Genomic DNA, 17,560 nt, shown 5'->3' on the forward strand with positions numbered 1-17,560 from the left:
ATACTGTATTTTGTGATTTTTCTATGACCTTAAAAGTGCTAGATGTCTGGGAGGCTGGGACTGGCATATGCACACTACTCTATGTAAAACAGATAATCAATAAGGACCTACTATATAGCACAGGGAACTCTACTCAGTACTCTGTAATGACCTATATAGGAATAGAATCTGAAAAAAATAGGTATATGAATACGTATAACTAAATCACTTTGATGTACATCTGAAACTAACACAATGTTGTGCTAACCCTATACTCCAATGTCAAATTAAAAATTAAAAAAAAAGTTAAAATCAAATAAAAATAAACCAGAAAAAAAAAGTGCTAGGTGTCTAGCTGGTGCTCAATATGTTCCTCTCTTCTTTTAACAGGGTTTTTGTTTAGTTTTTGGCTGTGCCGCATAGCATATGGGATCTTAGTTCCCCAACCAGGGATTGAACCTGTGCCCCCTGCAGTGGGAGCGCAGTCTCAACCACTGGACCACCAGGGAAGTCCCCTTCTCTTCTTTTAAAAAATAATTTTTTTGAGGCATAATTTACATACCACAAAAATCACTCATTTTAAGTGCACAATTCTCAGTTATAAAAATGATTCTAGAGAGACAGGTGGGGAACCGTGGAGAGTAGAAGAGGTGGAGAGTCTAGGTAGGTGGACTGAAAATAGAGATCATGGAATTCCCTGGTGGCCTAGTGGTTAGGACTCCGTGATCTCACTGCCAAGGGCCTGGGTTCCATCCCTGATCAGGGAACTAATATCCCGAAAGCCACACGGCACAGCCGAAAAAAAAAACAAGAAGAGAAAATAGAGATCAAAGGAGAAGATGGAGAGAAGAAATGGTGCAGATCTGAGAAGACAGAATAGGGTATCGAGGAGGGACTGATAGGTGATTCTCTCACCTGCACATCGAGCTCCTGGCTTCGAGGGTCTTGCAGGAAGAACCGGAAGGCCGCCTCCCACACCGGGCAGTTGGTGTTATAGACAGCCTGGAGATGTGCAGGATGTAATCAAGGTACATGCCACAGTCCCAGTCCTGTTTCTCCAGAAAACCCTTCCTCTTACAGGCATCCTAAAGGGAACACTTCATCCCAAGAACAGTCCTCCCTCCTCCTGTCCCCACACACACACGACACCTGGCACAATGATATCCTTGTCCTGGCCCTCACCTTGCTCTCCTGGGTCACATCCTGAATTGACAGCTGTACCATGGGGTTGGGCTCCTTGTTCCCCTTCTTCAGCTGTGGGGGGGTAGAATTCAGAAGTCACTATCTTGGTTGTTTTTGTTTTTGTTTCAGTGAAGGAAGGACAGCTGTCATCAGAATCCTTCCCCTGGTGCTTCCCTGGTGGCACAGTGGTTAAGAATCCACCTGCCAATCCAGGGCACACGGGTTCGAGCCCTGTTGCGGGAAGATCCCACATGCTGCAGAGCAACTAAGCCCATGCACTGCAACTACTGAGCTTGCGCTCTAGAGCCCGCGAGCCACAACTACTGAGCCTGTGCACCTAGAGCCCGTGCTCCGCAACAAGAGAAGCCACGACAATGAGAAGCCCGCACACTGCAATGAAGAGTAGCCCCTGCTCGCTGCAACTAGACAAAGCTTGCACACAGCAACAAAGACCCAATGCAGCCAAAAATAAATAAATAAAATAAAGATTATAAGAGAATATTATGAACAACTTTATACAAATAGTTAGAAAACATCGATTAAATAGATAATTTAAAAATATAACTCACGGGACTTCCCTGGTGGCGCAGTGGTTAAGAATCCACTTGCCAATGCAGGGGACACGGGTTCAAGCCCTGGTCCGGGAAGATCCCACATGCTGCGGAGCAACTAAGCCCATGCGCCACAACTACTGAGCCTGCACCCTAGAGCCCACGTGCCACAACTACTGAAGCCCGTGCGCCTAAAGCCCATGCTCCACAACAAGAGAAGCCACGACAATGAGAAGCCTGCACACTGCAATGAAGAGTAGCCCCCGCTCGCTGTAACTAGAGAAAGGCCGCACACAGCAACGAGACCCAACGCAGGCCAAAAAAAAAAAAAAAAAAAATCGTACTCCTGGACCCCCTCTTTGGAACCCTTGTGTTACATGTTGTTGCTACTGAAGCAGAGCAGGCCAGGGGAAGGGAGAGTGTGGGAATGCTGCACCCATGGCTTCCTGTTCACCTGCCCTCAGAAGCCACACTCACAGGAAGATCCTGGGCCCGATCCAGATAGACAACTAAGATGGCAGCTGATGGGGGCTCCGGGTGGGAGGAGACTCCTCGGTTCCACTGTAGAACCTGGTGTGGGGTGGTAGTAGTCAGACCTTCATCCCTCCAGCCCCCCATACTTCTAGCTATGTATTTCTCCCCTGCTAGCTTCCTGTTTTCAGTGTTAGTTACCTGCTCCAGTTTTTCTGCATCCGGCAAAAGTGAAAGCCATTCTAGCCTTAAGTGAACTTGGCCTTGCCCACTTTGTAGAGGGAACCACTGGAGGGAGAGGTAGAAGTGAGGTATAGTAGAGATCATATACACCCAATCTCTTCCCCACCAATGTAGCAACCACCGTCTACACAATGGGGGACAGCACCCTCCACCTTCCTCTTCTCTCAACTTACTTCATCCATTACTCCAGCCTGCAATACTTTCCCTACATCCAGCTTCATTCTGGGGGCAGTGAAAGGGAAAAGAGGGGAGTGTTACAATTAGCGACATGTCATTCACTGGCCCCCTTCTCATCCACACAGAAATAACTGGCACATCTCAGACTCCCTTCTTACCCTCCGGAAATATATATGCATGTGTGTGTGGTGGGGATGAGGGGTGGGAAGGCTGGGAAGGAAAATGAAAATATGATTCCCAGGCCTGGAAAAGGATTATAATTACCTCTGAGACCTTGGTGGCCCTGGGGATTTAGAATCCTAACATAGGCAGAGTCTCACCTGCCCAGAAAGTCATCTTTGTCTGGATCCTTGTCAAACACTTCCACCTCAATTTCCTGTCCTGGGACCTCGTGTACCATAACCTGAAGAACACAGAGGGATGAGGGTCCGCAGGTGTGAAGATCATCCAATCAGCATATTCTCTCAAATCTCCTGGAGCCTCCCCATCTGACATAGCCCCACTTGTTGGCTCTCCCACCTCATAAGTCTCTCCCCACTGGGGGTTGAGTTCCTCATCAATGACACGACTGCAGAATGTCTGGGTGCCCACTCGCACCAGTGCGTAGGGGTCTGACTTGCCCTCAATCAGGCCCTTTACGTATTTGTCCTTGGAGCTCAGCCCTCGAGCGGCTAGCAGGTGAATCCGAATAATGCCCTGAGGGTAGGAATCATATTGTGAGAAATTAAAGACCCACCACAGGGTTCCTGAGAGAATGATCTATCTAATAGGGGAGAGACCATACCCTGGGAAGAGGGGAACGCAACTGGGCCACATCTTGAAGGTCAGGCACAAGGGGCACCAATAATCGGTTGGGCAACACAAGAAAGGCAGCGATGGAATCCATGATCATGGTGTCAGAGAGGGAGCTGAATGGGGGATTGGAAAAGGAGGTGAGTGTGTCAATATTTCCCCACCGCCAACTATGTTTCCCACAACCAAGAGAGACCTAAAGCTAGAGGGAAGTCCTTTCTTGAAAATACCTTTTTGCTTTTCTTCTACCCTGATTTCCCACCTACTGCTCTGTCCTCTCCTCACTGCCATCGCAGCTCTTCTTTTGCCCTTTGCCCTGGCTGAGGAGTCTGTAGCCCACTTCATTCTCTACCAAAATGCACAGTCCCCCCACAGAAGAAAAATCACAGTATGAAACTTTTCAGGGGTATTTGTCTGATCTCCCCAACTACGGTCAAGGCTCTTAGAGGGCATCAGCTGCATCTTTTACTGCTCTGTATCCCTTAAACCCCCAAACCAGGGCTGGAACACTTAGCAGGTGCTCGATAAATCCTTCATACCTGAGTCCTGGGATATCCAGCAGGTTGGTCATCCCTGTCCAGTTGATATCTAGGGTCTGGAAGCAAAGAGCAGGGGGATCGGGACAGAGCATATGGTGGCATGGTCACACCCATCCAACAGTTGCCAGACCCTCGGCCTACTTGTCAGTTCCCTCCCCCATTCCCCATAGCTTCCAGTCCTCTCTGCTTCCCCCGCTTCCCTACCCCTCCTCAACGTTTTCCCTTACCGGGCGTCGGATAAAGAACATCGACACAGCCCCCACGATAGGAAGGTTCCCAATGAGTGGTTCAAGAATCACCCGTAGGACACCCTGCAGCTGGGGCAGGAAGAGACGAACAAAGCCTTTCCTCAGAAATGGCCTTCTTTCCCTCCCAGACCTCCCCAGCCTTGGTTTTCCCAACCTCCCACTTCCCCATATCTAATGAAACTTAGGGCAAAGGCTTCTTATGGAGGCCCCTGACAACTGCCCCACCTGCATGCCCTTGACTCCTGCTTTGCAGAAATATTTCTTCACTTCCACATCGATCTGTACATCACCTACGTAGCTGGGAGTTGGTGAGGAAGAGAACAGAGGGTTAGTACTAGGCTGAAGTGGGTAAGGGGAGTGAAGTAGTCAGAGTGACCAGGAAAGGGAATCGGGAAGAGTGGTGAGTGGCATTACCTGATGTTCAAGTCCAGCAGGATCTGTTCTTTCCTCTGAGCAGGGTGAACCCTGACTCCTACGATGCGCAGTGGCTGCAGAGATGAATGCTTGAGAGGGGAGGGAAAGGCCCCTTTGGGCCACCCATCTCCCCTGCTCCATCTCTTCCCTGTCGTTACTTTCCCTCCTACACACGTACCTTTTCACCCAGTTCCACTCGTGTAAATGTAAATGTTTGCAGGTGGGGGTTAGATCCTCGAACAGCTGGGGCCACAGTTTCGGCCAAAAGCTTCTCCATATACTGGCCCAGGAAGGGCCAGACCTGGGCCACAATCTGGGAGGAAAGGGAGCTTGTCATAGGAGAGCACTGCCTTCCCTCTAAAGGCAAGTTCCTTCAGACTCCTCCCCATGGGGAGGCTAGATTTGAAGCGTGGCAGGGTCTGACAAGAGAGCGAACCCCATTCCCCCTCAGGAAAAACAAAACCCAAGACAAGCAACCCTCACCTTATTTAGCCACTCAGCTTTTTCCACATCTGGGAAGCTGACCTGGAGGTGGAGAACGTGGAGATAGTGAGGAGCACTGTCCTCTGCCCGTAGTTTCCTAAGATGCCAGGTGGATGCTCACTAAGGAAAGCTAAGTGTGACAGGGCCTCCTCACACCCAGGGGTTGGGGGAGGGGCCGGGATGTCCTGAGGATTCATTCCTCCAGGGGGTTTGGGGCCCTGGGAGCTGACAGTGTCAGCCACACAGAGTTGCTTTGCAGATAGCTCAGGGGTGTGAAACGATGACAGCTGCTGGGGCAGAGAGGAGGAGGAGGGAAGAGAAGGGCACATTCTTTCCGGAGGGGGAGGTCCTGACAAATCAGAGTTTGAGGAGGAAATCCTGGGATTGGAGAAGTCCTGGTTCCTTTTACCAGCCTTCCCTCTGCCCCTCGAACTGGGGCTTCTACACCAAGAGGTGAAGCAGGATGCGGCTCCTGTGTTAGGGAGGGGCCAGAAGAGCTATACAGGCCCAGGCTGGTGTTTTCTTTCTTTTTAATCGGTGTTACTCTTGATGGGAAGGAAGGACACCTGTGCTTTGTACTGGGGGAGGAGGAGGGGTAGTTGCTTTAGGAGGAAAATTAGTTTCCATGATGAGAAGTAGGAAGAACAGAGACTCTTGCTGCCTGGGCTACAAGTCCCATGGGACCATTTCTGCCCCTTTCTCCTCCCCAGTCCAGGGTCTGGGAAGCATAGCTGTGTTTGCCTAGTGTCAACTTTTTCGGTACGCGGGCCTCTCACCCCCGCGGCCCCTCCCGTTGCGGAACACAGGCTCCGGACGCGCAGGCTCAGCGGCCATGGCTCACGAGCCCAGCCGCCCCGCGGCATGCGGGATCCTCCCGGACCGGGGCACGAACCCGTGTCCCTTGCATCGGCAGGCGGACCCCTAACCACTGTGCCACCAGGGAAGCCCTGCCTAGTGTCAACTTTGATTCCCCCAGGCAGGCACCTCTGCTGGGAGGAGCAGGAAGGGAGGGGCCGGGAAGGGCCGGGTAACGGGCTCGGCATCTGCAAGGCCTGAGAAGCCATCGGGGGCCCTTACCACAGGAGAGGGGGCGTAGAAATAGGGTCCTGGCCCCAACCCAGCAGGCGCAGCCCGCAGCCCGCAGCCCGCAGCCCGGAAAAGGGTGGGGCCGGCCAGGGGCGGTGGAGTGCGGCAGCGGGCACTGCAGCAGTCACACTACCCTCCCCCCAGTACCCCCCGCCCTTTGTCCAGCAGCCGCCTCCGCTGCGCTGCGGCCAGGCCGCCTGAGGCTGGAAGGCTAGGGCCGGAGGGTCCATCCGGGTGCGGGAGCTCGACTGGGCAATGCTCCCGGGGAGGGTCTCGGGATATGAGCGGGAAGAGGGAGAAGAACCTTATGGCCTTAAATAGGTTTTAAAAAAAAAAAGTCTTGGGGAGGACAGGAAAGAGGAGGGAACCCACTGAGCGGCAACGGGAACAGGGACGCCCAGGAGCAGTGTGAGTGGCACCAGAAACGAGGAGGGGCGTTCGAGCGGTTTGGTTGGAGGAAGAGCCACGGCTGAGACGGGCTCCCCAAATGTTATTGCTCTTGCCCAAGCGTAGAAGAAGAAGTCCTGATTCTGTGGAAGAATCGGGATCCGGGCGTGTGGAAGAGGGGGCGGGTAGTGGATAGTCGGTCCAAAGAGTGGCGCGTCCCTGCAGGTAAGAGGCTAGCGGGCCAAAGGGGAAAGTCTGGGGCCCATCGTCCCAAGATGCGGAGCTGACTTTAAGGATAGGGAGGGAGAGCCCGAGAACTAAGGGGCAAGAAGGGGACTATGCTGCACTGAGGATTGAGGGTGGTCGCTCACCCAGGCAGGTAGTTCTCGATGGCTCATGTAAAGAGTTTTCGTCGTGAGCCTCTCCTCATCATCCAGCAGCTGTCGCGCTACTCGAAGGCTTCGTTCTTTCTCCTCGCGGACCCGGCGCCAGCCCAGGTAGAGGGCGAGGCCGAAGAGCACAAAACCCACGCTGAGTCCTATTGCCCCGGCCAGGTACACCGGCACCAGCACCAGCAACCGCCGCCCGAACGAAGTCAGCACCGCCAAGGCCTCACCCGCGGCGCCTGGGCCGGCAGGTTGGTTCCCAGAACTCTGGTCCAGCTTTGCGTGAGCAGTGGGAGGCTGGTCATGGGGGTCGGAGGGAACGTAGGGCTGGTCCACTGGGCTGGAGCGGTCTCCAGGAGAGCGGTCCATGCTGCCACCTCTGAGAGGACCCGCCCGACCCAGAGACCAGCTAGAGGTTGCCTAGTTCTGAGACCAGATTCCCCGCCTACAAACCATAAACCCCAGAATGGGGGAGGGGACTTAGAGCCACGCCCATTCGTTCTGACGGTTCGGGTTGGTCCGTGCCGCATAGATGAAGGTGGAGTCAAAAGACCGAAACCCCGCCCCCTGCCTCGGGGAGAGGAAAGGGCTCGGGAGAGGCAGTACCTTCCTGATTGGACCGGAGTGCCAAGATGGGCGGTCTGAGATGGCGGGAAAAGGAGAAAAAAGGCTAAAGAGCAGCAAGAGATTAGCCAGAAAGAGGGGGAGGAGCGGCGTACAATTTCAAGAGGAGAGGCGGGACCAGGAGCTCCCCCACGTGGGATTGGAGTGCCTATGGTATGACGTCATGCAGAGCCGCACCGGCAATTACTCTGTTTTAGAGAGAGCTGGAGTTGCGAAGTTGAGGGGTTGTGGAGCGTCGGGATTTCCTTCCCCTCCCTTCAGACGGTTTGGCAGAACTTGGTCTGCGATTCCTACATGTTCATTTGTCTCCTTTCCCACGTTTTCATACTTTAAGCACATTCCTTATCCTTCCACTTTTTTTTTTGCTGGTTGTCCTTATAAAAGGAAAGTAAATTACCCTATTTGGAATGAAAGTGTTCGATGATCGACCCTGTTTATCTTGTTCCCAGTCCTCTATTTTGTCTATGCAGTGTAACGACAGACTCTAGAGAAAACTGGAGAACCCGAAAATTACAGAATTGAGATAATCTAGCCTTCAGGCAAGAGGGAGGGGGGAAAAAAGCGGAGTGAATAGGAAGTGAGGCTTTATTTCTCTTTAGAAATCTCCAAGTTAGTTCATTCTATGTCCAAGAATTAGTCATCTCTATTTTAAAGAGCAAATTAAAACTAAATTGGCTCCAAGGGGGGTGGGGTCTCAGCTGCCGCAGAAATGATTACATTTTCCAAGAATTCCTGACCCTGAGGAACTGCTAGGACACTAAAATGGGAAATCAAGAGTAATGAGACAATTCTGTTTCTCATTTGCCTGGGTTATAAGGAAGGTTTAGAATACAGTCAGATGTAGAACTAAGTTCTACATCGCACTGTGTAGGTTTAGGAAGGAAAAAATGCAGGGTATATTGATGATGACTCTTGTTACTAGTTAACTGGACTTAGAGGTGTACTGTTGTCCAGGGACTTAGAAACTGGACTGATTGGAAGCCCAGGAGGGACAGATTGGTCATGATTACCTTCTAATGCGATGTATGTGGGGCTTGTGTTATTCTGTTTGGTTTACAGCTGTTAAATTTTATCTGGCTCTGCAGGACATAGATTTCATCAGGCTATGTTTCATCAAAGCTGTTTAAAACTTATCCCTCCCTCCCTTAATCTTAAATTTTCTCACTTCCCTTTCTCTACTTCTCTGAAACAGTATCTAAACTGCTTCTTTCAGTTTGCAGAACTGTGTAAGGAACAGTTTTCCATCTGCCTCCTATGTTCTCTGTATTCTCAGAGATGAGCAGGTAAAAAAGGAGCTCAAGCAGTTTGGAGGAGGTGAGTGCCCACCAACTTGATGAACCAGAACTATAGCAGGAAAATGGATGAACATCCTCAGAAGGAAACCTCCCTATAAACTGAAATTTGCCAAACACTGGAGTAGGGGAAGGGATCCCTTAGGCTGGGGGATGAAGAGGGTGACCTATGGAAGTTCCTTTTCAAACTTTTCCCCTTTCTCATCCTATCTAGATCATCAGATCCTCCTACTGAAGACAGTGTATGGAGGACAAAAGCTCATCCCCAGGAAGGTCTCTTCCCAGCTGGGGCCCAGGAGCCACAGAATCAGCAGCTGCAAGGCACCGGTACAAGTAAACAAGATGGGTCCCCGCCCATTGACAATTCTGCTGCCCAGGTGCCACCTGGTGGTGATAAGCAGTAAGTGGGTAACACGAAAAAGGATGGCCATTTGTTAGAGGAAGTGTCTAAGCGAGGAGAGCACTTAGACCTCCTGGTTTTGCAATCTGCATTTATATGTAAACTACAGCTGCCTCCCAGGGTTGGATGTGGTAATCTGGTCCCAGCCTACTCTCCAAGATGGAAGGGGCAACGGGATTTGAGGAAACTTCCTCTGTATTATTCCTTGTAAGTTACTGGAAAGTAGTGGTCCCATTGCTGGATGGCTATCATTAGAACTTTCTTATGCCAAGTCTGGAGTCAGACTGCCTGAAGAGATTCCTAGTTCCATTCCTTACTAGTTGTGGAGACTTGGGTTGATTACCCTCTTTAAGTCTTTCTCCTCTGCAAAACAAGTATAATAATAATGCCCATTGTGTCAGTGAAATATTGCATGTAAAGTGCCTAACACAGTACCTTGGTTTATATTAAGTACTCACATGTTAGCAATTTTTCTAGAACTCTCTGCTTATTTCCTATGCAGCAACACAGGACCTTTTTCTCCATAAGGTAGCCCTTCATATATCTGAAGACATCTATGTGGTCAACCCTCAGTCTTCTCTTGCCAGTTTTTTTCAGATACCCCACTGGTTTGCCAATGGCCCTCTGCAAAAACTATTTAGAAGAACACACAATACTTTAGAACTGGTTCCACTCAGATAGATGTGGTAGAACTACTATATTTACAATGCAGCACGATGGTTCTTTTACCCTTATGGAGTTTCTAGAAAGGTACCTAGAACATAGCAGCCTCTTGATATTTATTAACTGACATATTATGAAGAATAAGATTTTAATTTTTTGCAGCCAATTGGAAGTCCCATGTTGTTCTCACATGAATTATTGCTAATATAGATCTCTGCATTTGTTTCTCAGATAGGCTCAAGCAATTTTTAGAGGGAAGGTCGGTCAGTCCAAATTGACCCTTTGTATTAATTTAGTCAATACAAGTTACAGACACTTTCCATATTACTTAGTGTTTCCTTGTGTTACTGTTGGTAACTGGGCTTTTCATATTTTTATACAATTAAAAAAAAAACCATAGCCCTTGGGTATATCACTAGAGACTAGGGATTTCTCTAACATGAATGTGCTAGTCAACATTTACTAGGCACAAATGTTCAGTTTTGATTCCATCAAACTCTACTGTTAACTGACCCATAATTATTCTCTTATCTGCAATGACTTAGCAGGTGAGAAAGAGGAAAGCAGTTCCTGACATCTGGGAGCTGGCCTGACACAGCTAGGCTTTGGAATTATTAGGATCTGACCTGGGCTCACAGGTACTGTTGGACACAATCTCACAAAACACCAATATCAGACAAGACTACTCAGTGACTGTGATGAAGTGAGGCAAAAAACAAGATCACTTCACAATTTTGTTTAAGCACTAGACAAGGTCAGTGTGCAAACCACAAAACACCAAACATCCCCCTCTCCCAGCTAATGCAGCTTCAGCTTCACTTTAGCCTGCCCTTTTTCTAGAGAAGATAAAGATATGCAATTATAAAATTTTCCCTGCTTCCCTGACAGTACTCAATTTAGAGTGAAGCTCCACTTCCTTGAACCTTCCCCCGACTCACTTAATGAAGTTCAAGTCCTGTAGGGTCCTTCCTAACACCCTCTTGCAAGACACACCATGGTTCCAAATGGCATCCTCTCTCCATCACTGCAATGAGCATTAAACCCAACTTGTTCAATTGCAGGTGTATTCCTGGTGGTCTTTAGCTGGAGCACGTTAATAAAGTACATACGACATCTACAGTTTCCCAAATCTATCTCTTTAGAGATACTTGGCAAAAAAATAATAAAGTTAGCTTGTCAGGGTTTGGCTAGGATGAATTCATGTTGATATCTATGATCACATTTGTCTAAATGCTCATAAACCATCTCTTTTAATAAACCAGAATTATGCCAGAAAATCAACATCAGGCTTATCAATATGTGGTTTTTAGAATCCACAAACAATATTTCAGTATTTGCCCATTTTTAGTCTTTCGTGCTGCAGCGCCGCCACCCCCCCTTTTTTTTAAATGACTGGCCTTAACCTAGCCCACCATCTCCAACCCCAGGTGTAACCTGAGTGATCAACCAGACAAGAGAGCAAGAGGTAGCAGCAGATATCATGGGGAAAGAACAAACCAGGATCACTCTCTCTACCCCCAAATCCACTGTCCCATAGACTAGACACTTGAGTTGTTTCCCCTCCATCAGCCATGAGCTGAGGAGGAACTGAGGTTTGGCTACTGAGACCCTTGGCCTTACTGACTCTTAATTGGATTTAAAACCTCTGTGGTTCTATGTGGAGGCAGAGGGAAGAAAGGGACGAACCCTGAGGCTTGTGTCCCCAGAAGAACTCTCCTTTCCCCAGCACCTCTTAAGCCTTGAAGGCTTAAGGCACTGGTGACTGAGGAAGGGATGGGGTAGGAGTTACATCAACTGCTGTCAACTCAGAGAGCAACTGCCACCTGCCCTGCTCTGTTTGAATAAGGGAAGGATCTGTCGATACATATCCCATTCCCATGTCCCAGCACATCCACCCTTCTTAGTACCTGCCCCCTAAATGACCCTAGGAGCCCTGGTTACTAAGGCAACCTGTGAATAGTTCCTGCAGATAGAAAGCAAAACAGATGGGACTATTTTTAAACAAGACTAGGTGGCTCCAAATGTTTTTACCTCACAACATACCTTCCCCAAAGCCCCATCTGATCTTGTTCTGGGTCCCTACCCTTCTTCACTGGCCTCCATCCATCCTTACCACTATGTGAGAGTGGGGTCTTTATTTCATTTTGGCAGGAGATCAATTTACTGCTCCCATCTTCCACACAGAATATCTAAGCAAGTTTTCACTGCCTCCATTTGTTAAAAATATATTTTTTTATTTCTTTGGAACGTGGTGGGCCCTGCCCTATGGATGTCCAGGCCAAGCCAAGGTAATGAATGCTCCCCTAGTCTTTGGGCTGGAGTACTATGGTCCCCGCCTTCCCATGGGCCCAGGAGCAGTTCCTGTATTGTCCAACTCAGCTAGGCTCCAAATTGTCTGAAGGCTCCTATCAGGCCTTCTCTCCTGGCCACCCACTTCCCAATCTTTCCTGGCTTCCCCTCTGGGCAGGGTATTTTTTTCTTCCAAAGCCAGTGCTGGAACCTGTGCTGTGCAGAAGAGAGGATAAGACCAACGATGTCCCCCAAATTCCCATCAGAGAACACACAACCCCTCAGTCAGTCCTTCCTCTGCTGGCTTCAGTCTGCATTCCTATGCAAGCCCCCTCTGTGAGGCTGGAAGATGGACAAGAGGACCCTCATAAAAGGGAGGTGAGAGAAAACACACCAACCCAACCCCTGCTCAGAAGCAAACTCCTGTAGTCTCTTGTCCTAGTTCATGAGTGAGCCCTTTGGACAGGGCCTGGGAGGGCTAGGCGAGTGGGTAGGTAAGGGCCCCTCGACCCCAGCCCTGGGAGGCTATACCAGGGGAATGTCCATTAGCCCCATCAGTGTGGCATGGCTGTGATACGCATGCTCTGGGAGGCGATGGGGTAAGTCACCATGGGAGTGGTGGTGTGGCTCATTGTGATTCCTGCCAAGGGTTGGGCCATCGATACAGCCACAGGAGCCACAGATACAGCCACAGGAGCCATGGAGACAGGTGGGGGTGCCATTCCCTGGGCAATTGTTTGAGCCAGAGCAGCCGACAGTGGCGTGATCTCTGGGTTCAAGTGTGGGGGTGGGGGTGGTGGAGCAGCAGGCGGTGCAGCATTAGCTGGGGGAGCGGCTGGAGCTCCCGCAGGGGCCACCAGTTCTTGCTGGGACACGGGGCGAGGCTGTAGAGCCTGGCTGCTGAGAGTAGTGTGAGTCTGGGCGATGCCATGGTTAAAAGTGGCGACAGTGCCCACGGTGGGGGCCAGAGTCTGCTCAGTTGCTGGTGCAGTGGAGCTCAGGGTCATGACCTTAGCCTGATTGCGGAACTGGGCATTTTGTTCCAGCAGTACCTCGTTGGTGGCCAGAAGGTTGCTGACCTGCTTCTTTAGCTCCTCTACCCGCTTCCTGAGCATGGCATTCTCTTCCTCTAGTAGCCTGCACTCCACCCCTCGGGGTGGAGCCAGGCTGTATTCATATGATTCAAAATGGGGGCCATCTGGGGGGCAGCATCCACCTCGCCGGCGCTTGGGGCCTGGCTCATGGTCCTCAAAGCCCCTGTCAGGGAGGTCGTAGATATCATAGAGGTCATGACGTCGTCCTGGGGGAACTGGGCCTGTTGAGCCCCCACCACCAGCACCTCCTCCACCTCGGGCATCAAACTCAAAATCCCGCTGCAGGTGACGGAACTTGCACTTGGCGCCTCTCTGGCAATCACCCTTGAGAAAGTCACGGCAGATAGGGACCTCCTCCTTCCCATTTGGTAGGTCAGCTGGTGAAAGGCCCAGGCCGGCTGCCACTTTCTGCCTCAGCCGAGGGGGCAGTTCTCCTGTCTTCTTATAGCCATCCTCATCCTCCTTGGAGCCATGGATGAATCGGCAGTTTGGGCGGCTACACTCCTTGTTCTGGAAGTCATGGCAGAAGATGAACTCGTTTTTGCTCACCCCCAAGTTGGACACCTCACTCATGTCCGGATGGCGATAGCGGCAACGCTTGCCTCGCTTGCACACATTCCTCAGGAAGTCTCTACAGATAGCATCTGAGCTGGCCCCGCCACTGCCTGCCCCTGTCCCACTGGCCTCCTCGCTGCCACCGCCTCCAGGGCCTCCACCGCTGCTCCCAGTGCCGTTGGCATAGCTGTCCCGGTCAGGCATCCTGGTCCCCCCCAACTCAGGGCTTTCTTCCTTTTCTTGCCACCCTTGGTGACTGCTAGGAAAGAGGAGAGCTGTGTCAAACAGGAGTCCTCCAGTGAGGCCAAACTCTTGCTGACTGTACGGCAGGCAGTCCAGCAAGAGGCAGGCCAGAGGCATAATGGCTCTGGGGATGGAGAATCTAACAGATGAGAATTCTGCCTGGACTGGCTGGCTTGTCAGAAGTCTTGCCCAGGCCCTGTGCACCTGGTCTAGGTCAGAATGATTCACACTTGCCTGGCTGTCGGAGGGAGGGAGCTGGGGTGAAGCTACCTCATCTCACTAATGGTGATATGCCAAGGAGGGAGCAGGGAGAGAACAGTGTTGGATTTTATTTCCCCTTCTGAACTGACCTTATTAAAGTTGTGGAATCAAAATTAAAACTGCTGTTGGTGTCTCATTAGGCTAAGAGGAGACTGAGAACAGTGGCTAAGATAAGCTGCTGAGCTACTAAGGGCCGTGGATAATGGAGTACTGGTGACATTACTTCCCTGACCCCCTCTTCCATGGGATCTCAGGTGAGGACTCTGTGAAGTTATCAGATCTCTAGACCCCACGAAATCCTGAGTAAAAAGACTGGTATCACCAGCTTTAGGGCAATACCTAAACCTGTCATTTTTTGGTATTCTCTCCCATATTACCATTATTCTCAACTCTAGGGTGGTCAGCCCCCTCCCCCTCCATTTCAGGGGAAGAGTTCTACAGCTGGAATCTCTACTTATAGACCTCAAAAGGACAAAACCATTTGTGGCAAGATCAAGGCAATAGGAAGGAGTCACTTTCACAGGAACAAGTGACCTTTCTTTCCCCATTCTATACCCCTCCAATCCCTCCATCGGAAGATCCCACTGACATCAAACCACACCATTCCTTGCCCTATAAAGATGCTCTTTACTTACAGACTCTATAAAAGCTTTTAAAGTCTCCTCTTTCCCAAAAGAGCTCAAGAACGTCAGTCCACTGCCCTGGTTCTAGCGCTGTCCTCTCCCCACAGCCAACAAGACTAGGAGTCCCTGCTACCACGTGTCTGACCTCCTAAGCCTTTCCTAGCCTTTTCAGGCTCCCCCTGCTGTTCAAAAAGGAAACCTTTATATTGTTTCCCCTTGAGTATAAGGGAATCTTTCCAATTTCTTTGGCCTTGACCGCCCCCAACCACCCGGTCCATTGCCTTGACTTTGCCTTCAAGACAAAATGAACCCTAAAATGAACCGACTAGGTCACAGGCCAGAGTTGCAAGAAAATCTGTAAAAGAGGGGTCATCTTCCTCCAAAGGGAGGTAGTCTCAGAAAGACAGAAACAATCAAGCAAAAAAGAGTGGGAAAAGAGAAGACACAAATTTTCACTAAAAGGGAAATGACCTGGTGAAAAATAAATGGCATCTATCCAAGCCTGACCCGTGTTACAAGTCCCACCAGAAGCTGATAATCATATCTGATATTCCTCCCCACCCAACTTTCCCAGGATTGTTTGATACCTGAGGTAGCTCAGGTGAAGTCCGGGGCTCCTGTGGGTCTCCACCTCCACATCACTGCTGGGTTCTGAACAGGAGAAAAACAGAGACTTGGGTGTGAGAAGGGGTAAGAATGGAGAACTACGGGGTGGTTGTTATAAGAATGAAGTCTGACAAAATGGCAAGAGCTCTGGGCACGTCAAGATTTCCTTAGGATTCAAATTGAACTTCCCCTGTCAAAGGGAGAAGCTGCCAGTAAGAAGAGAGTAGTAAGGAACAGAACTAATTTGGAGAGCCTAGGAGGACGGGTTGGAAAACCAGCCCTAAATGAACAAAGCGTGAGGGGCACCCCGTCTCAAGGTGAAGGAGGATGTGGGGATCAAAGCCCGGCCTAGGGTTGGGGTTAGGAACTCCGAACAGGGAGCCGTGCAAGGGCAGCGACTGACAGTGCAATGGGATGGCGGATTAGACTTGAGGGCGGTGACTGTGACGCTTCTCAACACCCCAGAGTTTGCGAAAAAAGTCCTAGGAGTTTACCGCAGCATGTCTCTAGCCTGGCAGGTTCTGTGCAGTGCCGCCGGAGCTCAGCCGGGGACCAGGTGAATAGGACACTAAACGGAGCACTTAGTGAAGCGGGGAAGGGGACTCCAGGTGACATCAAGCAGAGGGGATGGGCAGGGCTGTGACGTCACAGAGCTGGCGTTTGCTCGCGAAGCGGGGTCAGTCAGAAAAGGGATTCGGCCCTGATACGTGAGGAAGAGCCAAGTCGGTCCTGGGGGGCCTTGTGTAGCCCGGCCGAGCCCAGCCGCTGGGCCGGCCCCGACTCCTCCCCTCCGGGCGCGGCCTCCACCTAAGTCTCCCGCCTCCCTCACCTGCCGCCGCCGCCGTAGTTGCTGCTGCCGCCTGCCGGTCCTCTAGCTTCGACAAAGAGCCGCCTACCCTATCGCCCTTCCGCTTCCTGCGGAAGAGATGACACTCTAGCCACCAGACCCGGAACCACACTCTATGGTGTGCGAAGTACTTGCGCGACAAGCCGCAGGAAGTTCCCAGCAAGCTTTGCGTGTCACCATGGCAACCTGACCCAACAGCCAAGAGCCCCCAAAACGACTTTGTAATGCAGGCCTAGACAAGGGAGGAGGGGAACCACATTTTGCCCCTGTGCCCGTGAGATCAGCTTGAACACTCTCCCTGACGTGTGTAACACCCTTTCCAGGAAGTAAAGGGCACCCAATGCTCCAGCAGCTCCGAGGGCCAGAACCCCCACACCCGACTTGCAGCCTAAGGAGCTTGCTTGACTTCCTCTACATCACGGGGTAGAGAGGTCGACTGTACTGGTACAGAATCCCCAGCCAATGGAACCATAAAAATCACATAACACACAAGACGAATTTTTTTCTTCAGCTAAGACAGCAAAAGATATGATTTATTGTTACATGTTACATTCAGCCACAACTGAGAATAGAACTAGTCCAGTATGTCAAAAGGTCCAGGGCAAAGGGCCAAAAGGGGCCGTTTTGATACGAGCAAAGTGGGTCTCTCAAAGGCGGTCGAGGCGATCAGAATGGCCATCGATGTTCCAGATCCACTGAGACAAATTCTAGACAGTAGGCAAGCAGTCCAACAATTTGTACCAGCGTCCCTGGCCTCTGGCTTCCCGTGTTTCTGCTCCTGTGGCTTCCATGGGTGTACAAGTTTACTTGGACCTCTGCCTCATCTTTCTTCTTTTGCGCTTCAGCCTGAAAACCAGACATAAGTATACACCTCCTGCCCACAAACCCGAGCTCAGTCCTTCCCTCCCATTTTACATCTAGACAATACAAGGGAGGGGTAAAATCAACAATACGATGCTACCGTCTTGTGTCCCAACTCCTGGCTTTGGCCAGTCAATGCTCATAACGTTTTTCATCTAAAGTTGTTTTAGATTTCTAAACCAAATGTTCCTCCCAAGTTTTATCCAAGGCGCGCTCCACTTCCCCCCTCCTGTACTGGAAATGTCTCAGCATACCTGCGCATTC

At 50.6% G+C, this 17,560-nt stretch overlaps 1 protein-coding gene and 1 long non-coding RNA gene across 13 annotated transcripts in view; one reads left to right on the forward strand and one right to left on the reverse strand.

Moving 5' to 3' along the window:
* The window catches only part of LOC132529429 (uncharacterized), a 14,293-nt gene extending 12,646 nt beyond the window's left edge, over window positions 1–1,647 (forward strand). For all 8 annotated transcript variants that reach the window (XR_009543455.1, XR_009543457.1, XR_009543456.1 and 5 more), the window contains 2 exons: window positions 370–1,007; window positions 1,291–1,647. This is a non-coding gene — a long non-coding RNA (uncharacterized LOC132529429). The remainder of the gene's footprint in view (window positions 1–369; window positions 1,008–1,290) is intronic.
* Window positions 1–16,510, reverse strand: part of ZC3H10 (zinc finger CCCH-type containing 10) — a 23,497-nt gene extending 6,987 nt beyond the window's left edge. Inside the window, exons 1-17 of one of the 5 annotated variants that reach the window (XM_060165894.1) lie at window positions 16,083–16,325; window positions 15,570–15,633; window positions 6,924–7,317; window positions 5,080–5,121; window positions 4,775–4,909; window positions 4,597–4,670; window positions 4,408–4,480; window positions 4,162–4,251; window positions 3,935–3,990; window positions 3,388–3,511; window positions 3,123–3,299; window positions 2,924–3,006; window positions 2,600–2,648; window positions 2,385–2,471; window positions 2,190–2,282; window positions 1,162–1,233; window positions 895–981 (exon numbers count right to left, since the gene is read on the reverse strand). In XM_060165894.1, the coding sequence (XP_060021877.1) occupies window positions 895–981; window positions 1,162–1,233; window positions 2,190–2,282; window positions 2,385–2,471; window positions 2,600–2,648; window positions 2,924–3,006; window positions 3,123–3,299; window positions 3,388–3,511; window positions 3,935–3,990; window positions 4,162–4,251; window positions 4,408–4,480; window positions 4,597–4,670; window positions 4,775–4,909; window positions 5,080–5,121; window positions 6,924–7,317; window positions 15,570–15,633; window positions 16,083–16,203 (1,821 nt within the window). In that variant the 5' untranslated portion in view covers window positions 16,204–16,325. Of the gene's footprint in view, window positions 1–894; window positions 982–1,161; window positions 1,234–2,189; window positions 2,283–2,384; window positions 2,472–2,599; window positions 2,649–2,923; window positions 3,007–3,122; window positions 3,300–3,387; window positions 3,512–3,934; window positions 3,991–4,161; window positions 4,252–4,407; window positions 4,481–4,596; window positions 4,671–4,774; window positions 4,910–5,079; window positions 5,122–6,923; window positions 7,318–9,970; window positions 14,115–15,569; window positions 15,634–16,082; window positions 16,353–16,417 lie in introns of those variants that run through there. The other 4 variants (XM_060165895.1, XM_060165899.1, XM_060165898.1 and 1 more) reach the window with 4 other exon arrangements.
* Window positions 16,511–17,560: the final 1,050 nt, after the last annotated feature.

Source organism: Lagenorhynchus albirostris, chromosome 11 (assembly GCF_949774975.1).
Source record: "Lagenorhynchus albirostris chromosome 11, mLagAlb1.1, whole genome shotgun sequence".
NCBI classification, from domain to species: domain Eukaryota; kingdom Metazoa; phylum Chordata; class Mammalia; order Artiodactyla; family Delphinidae; genus Lagenorhynchus; species Lagenorhynchus albirostris.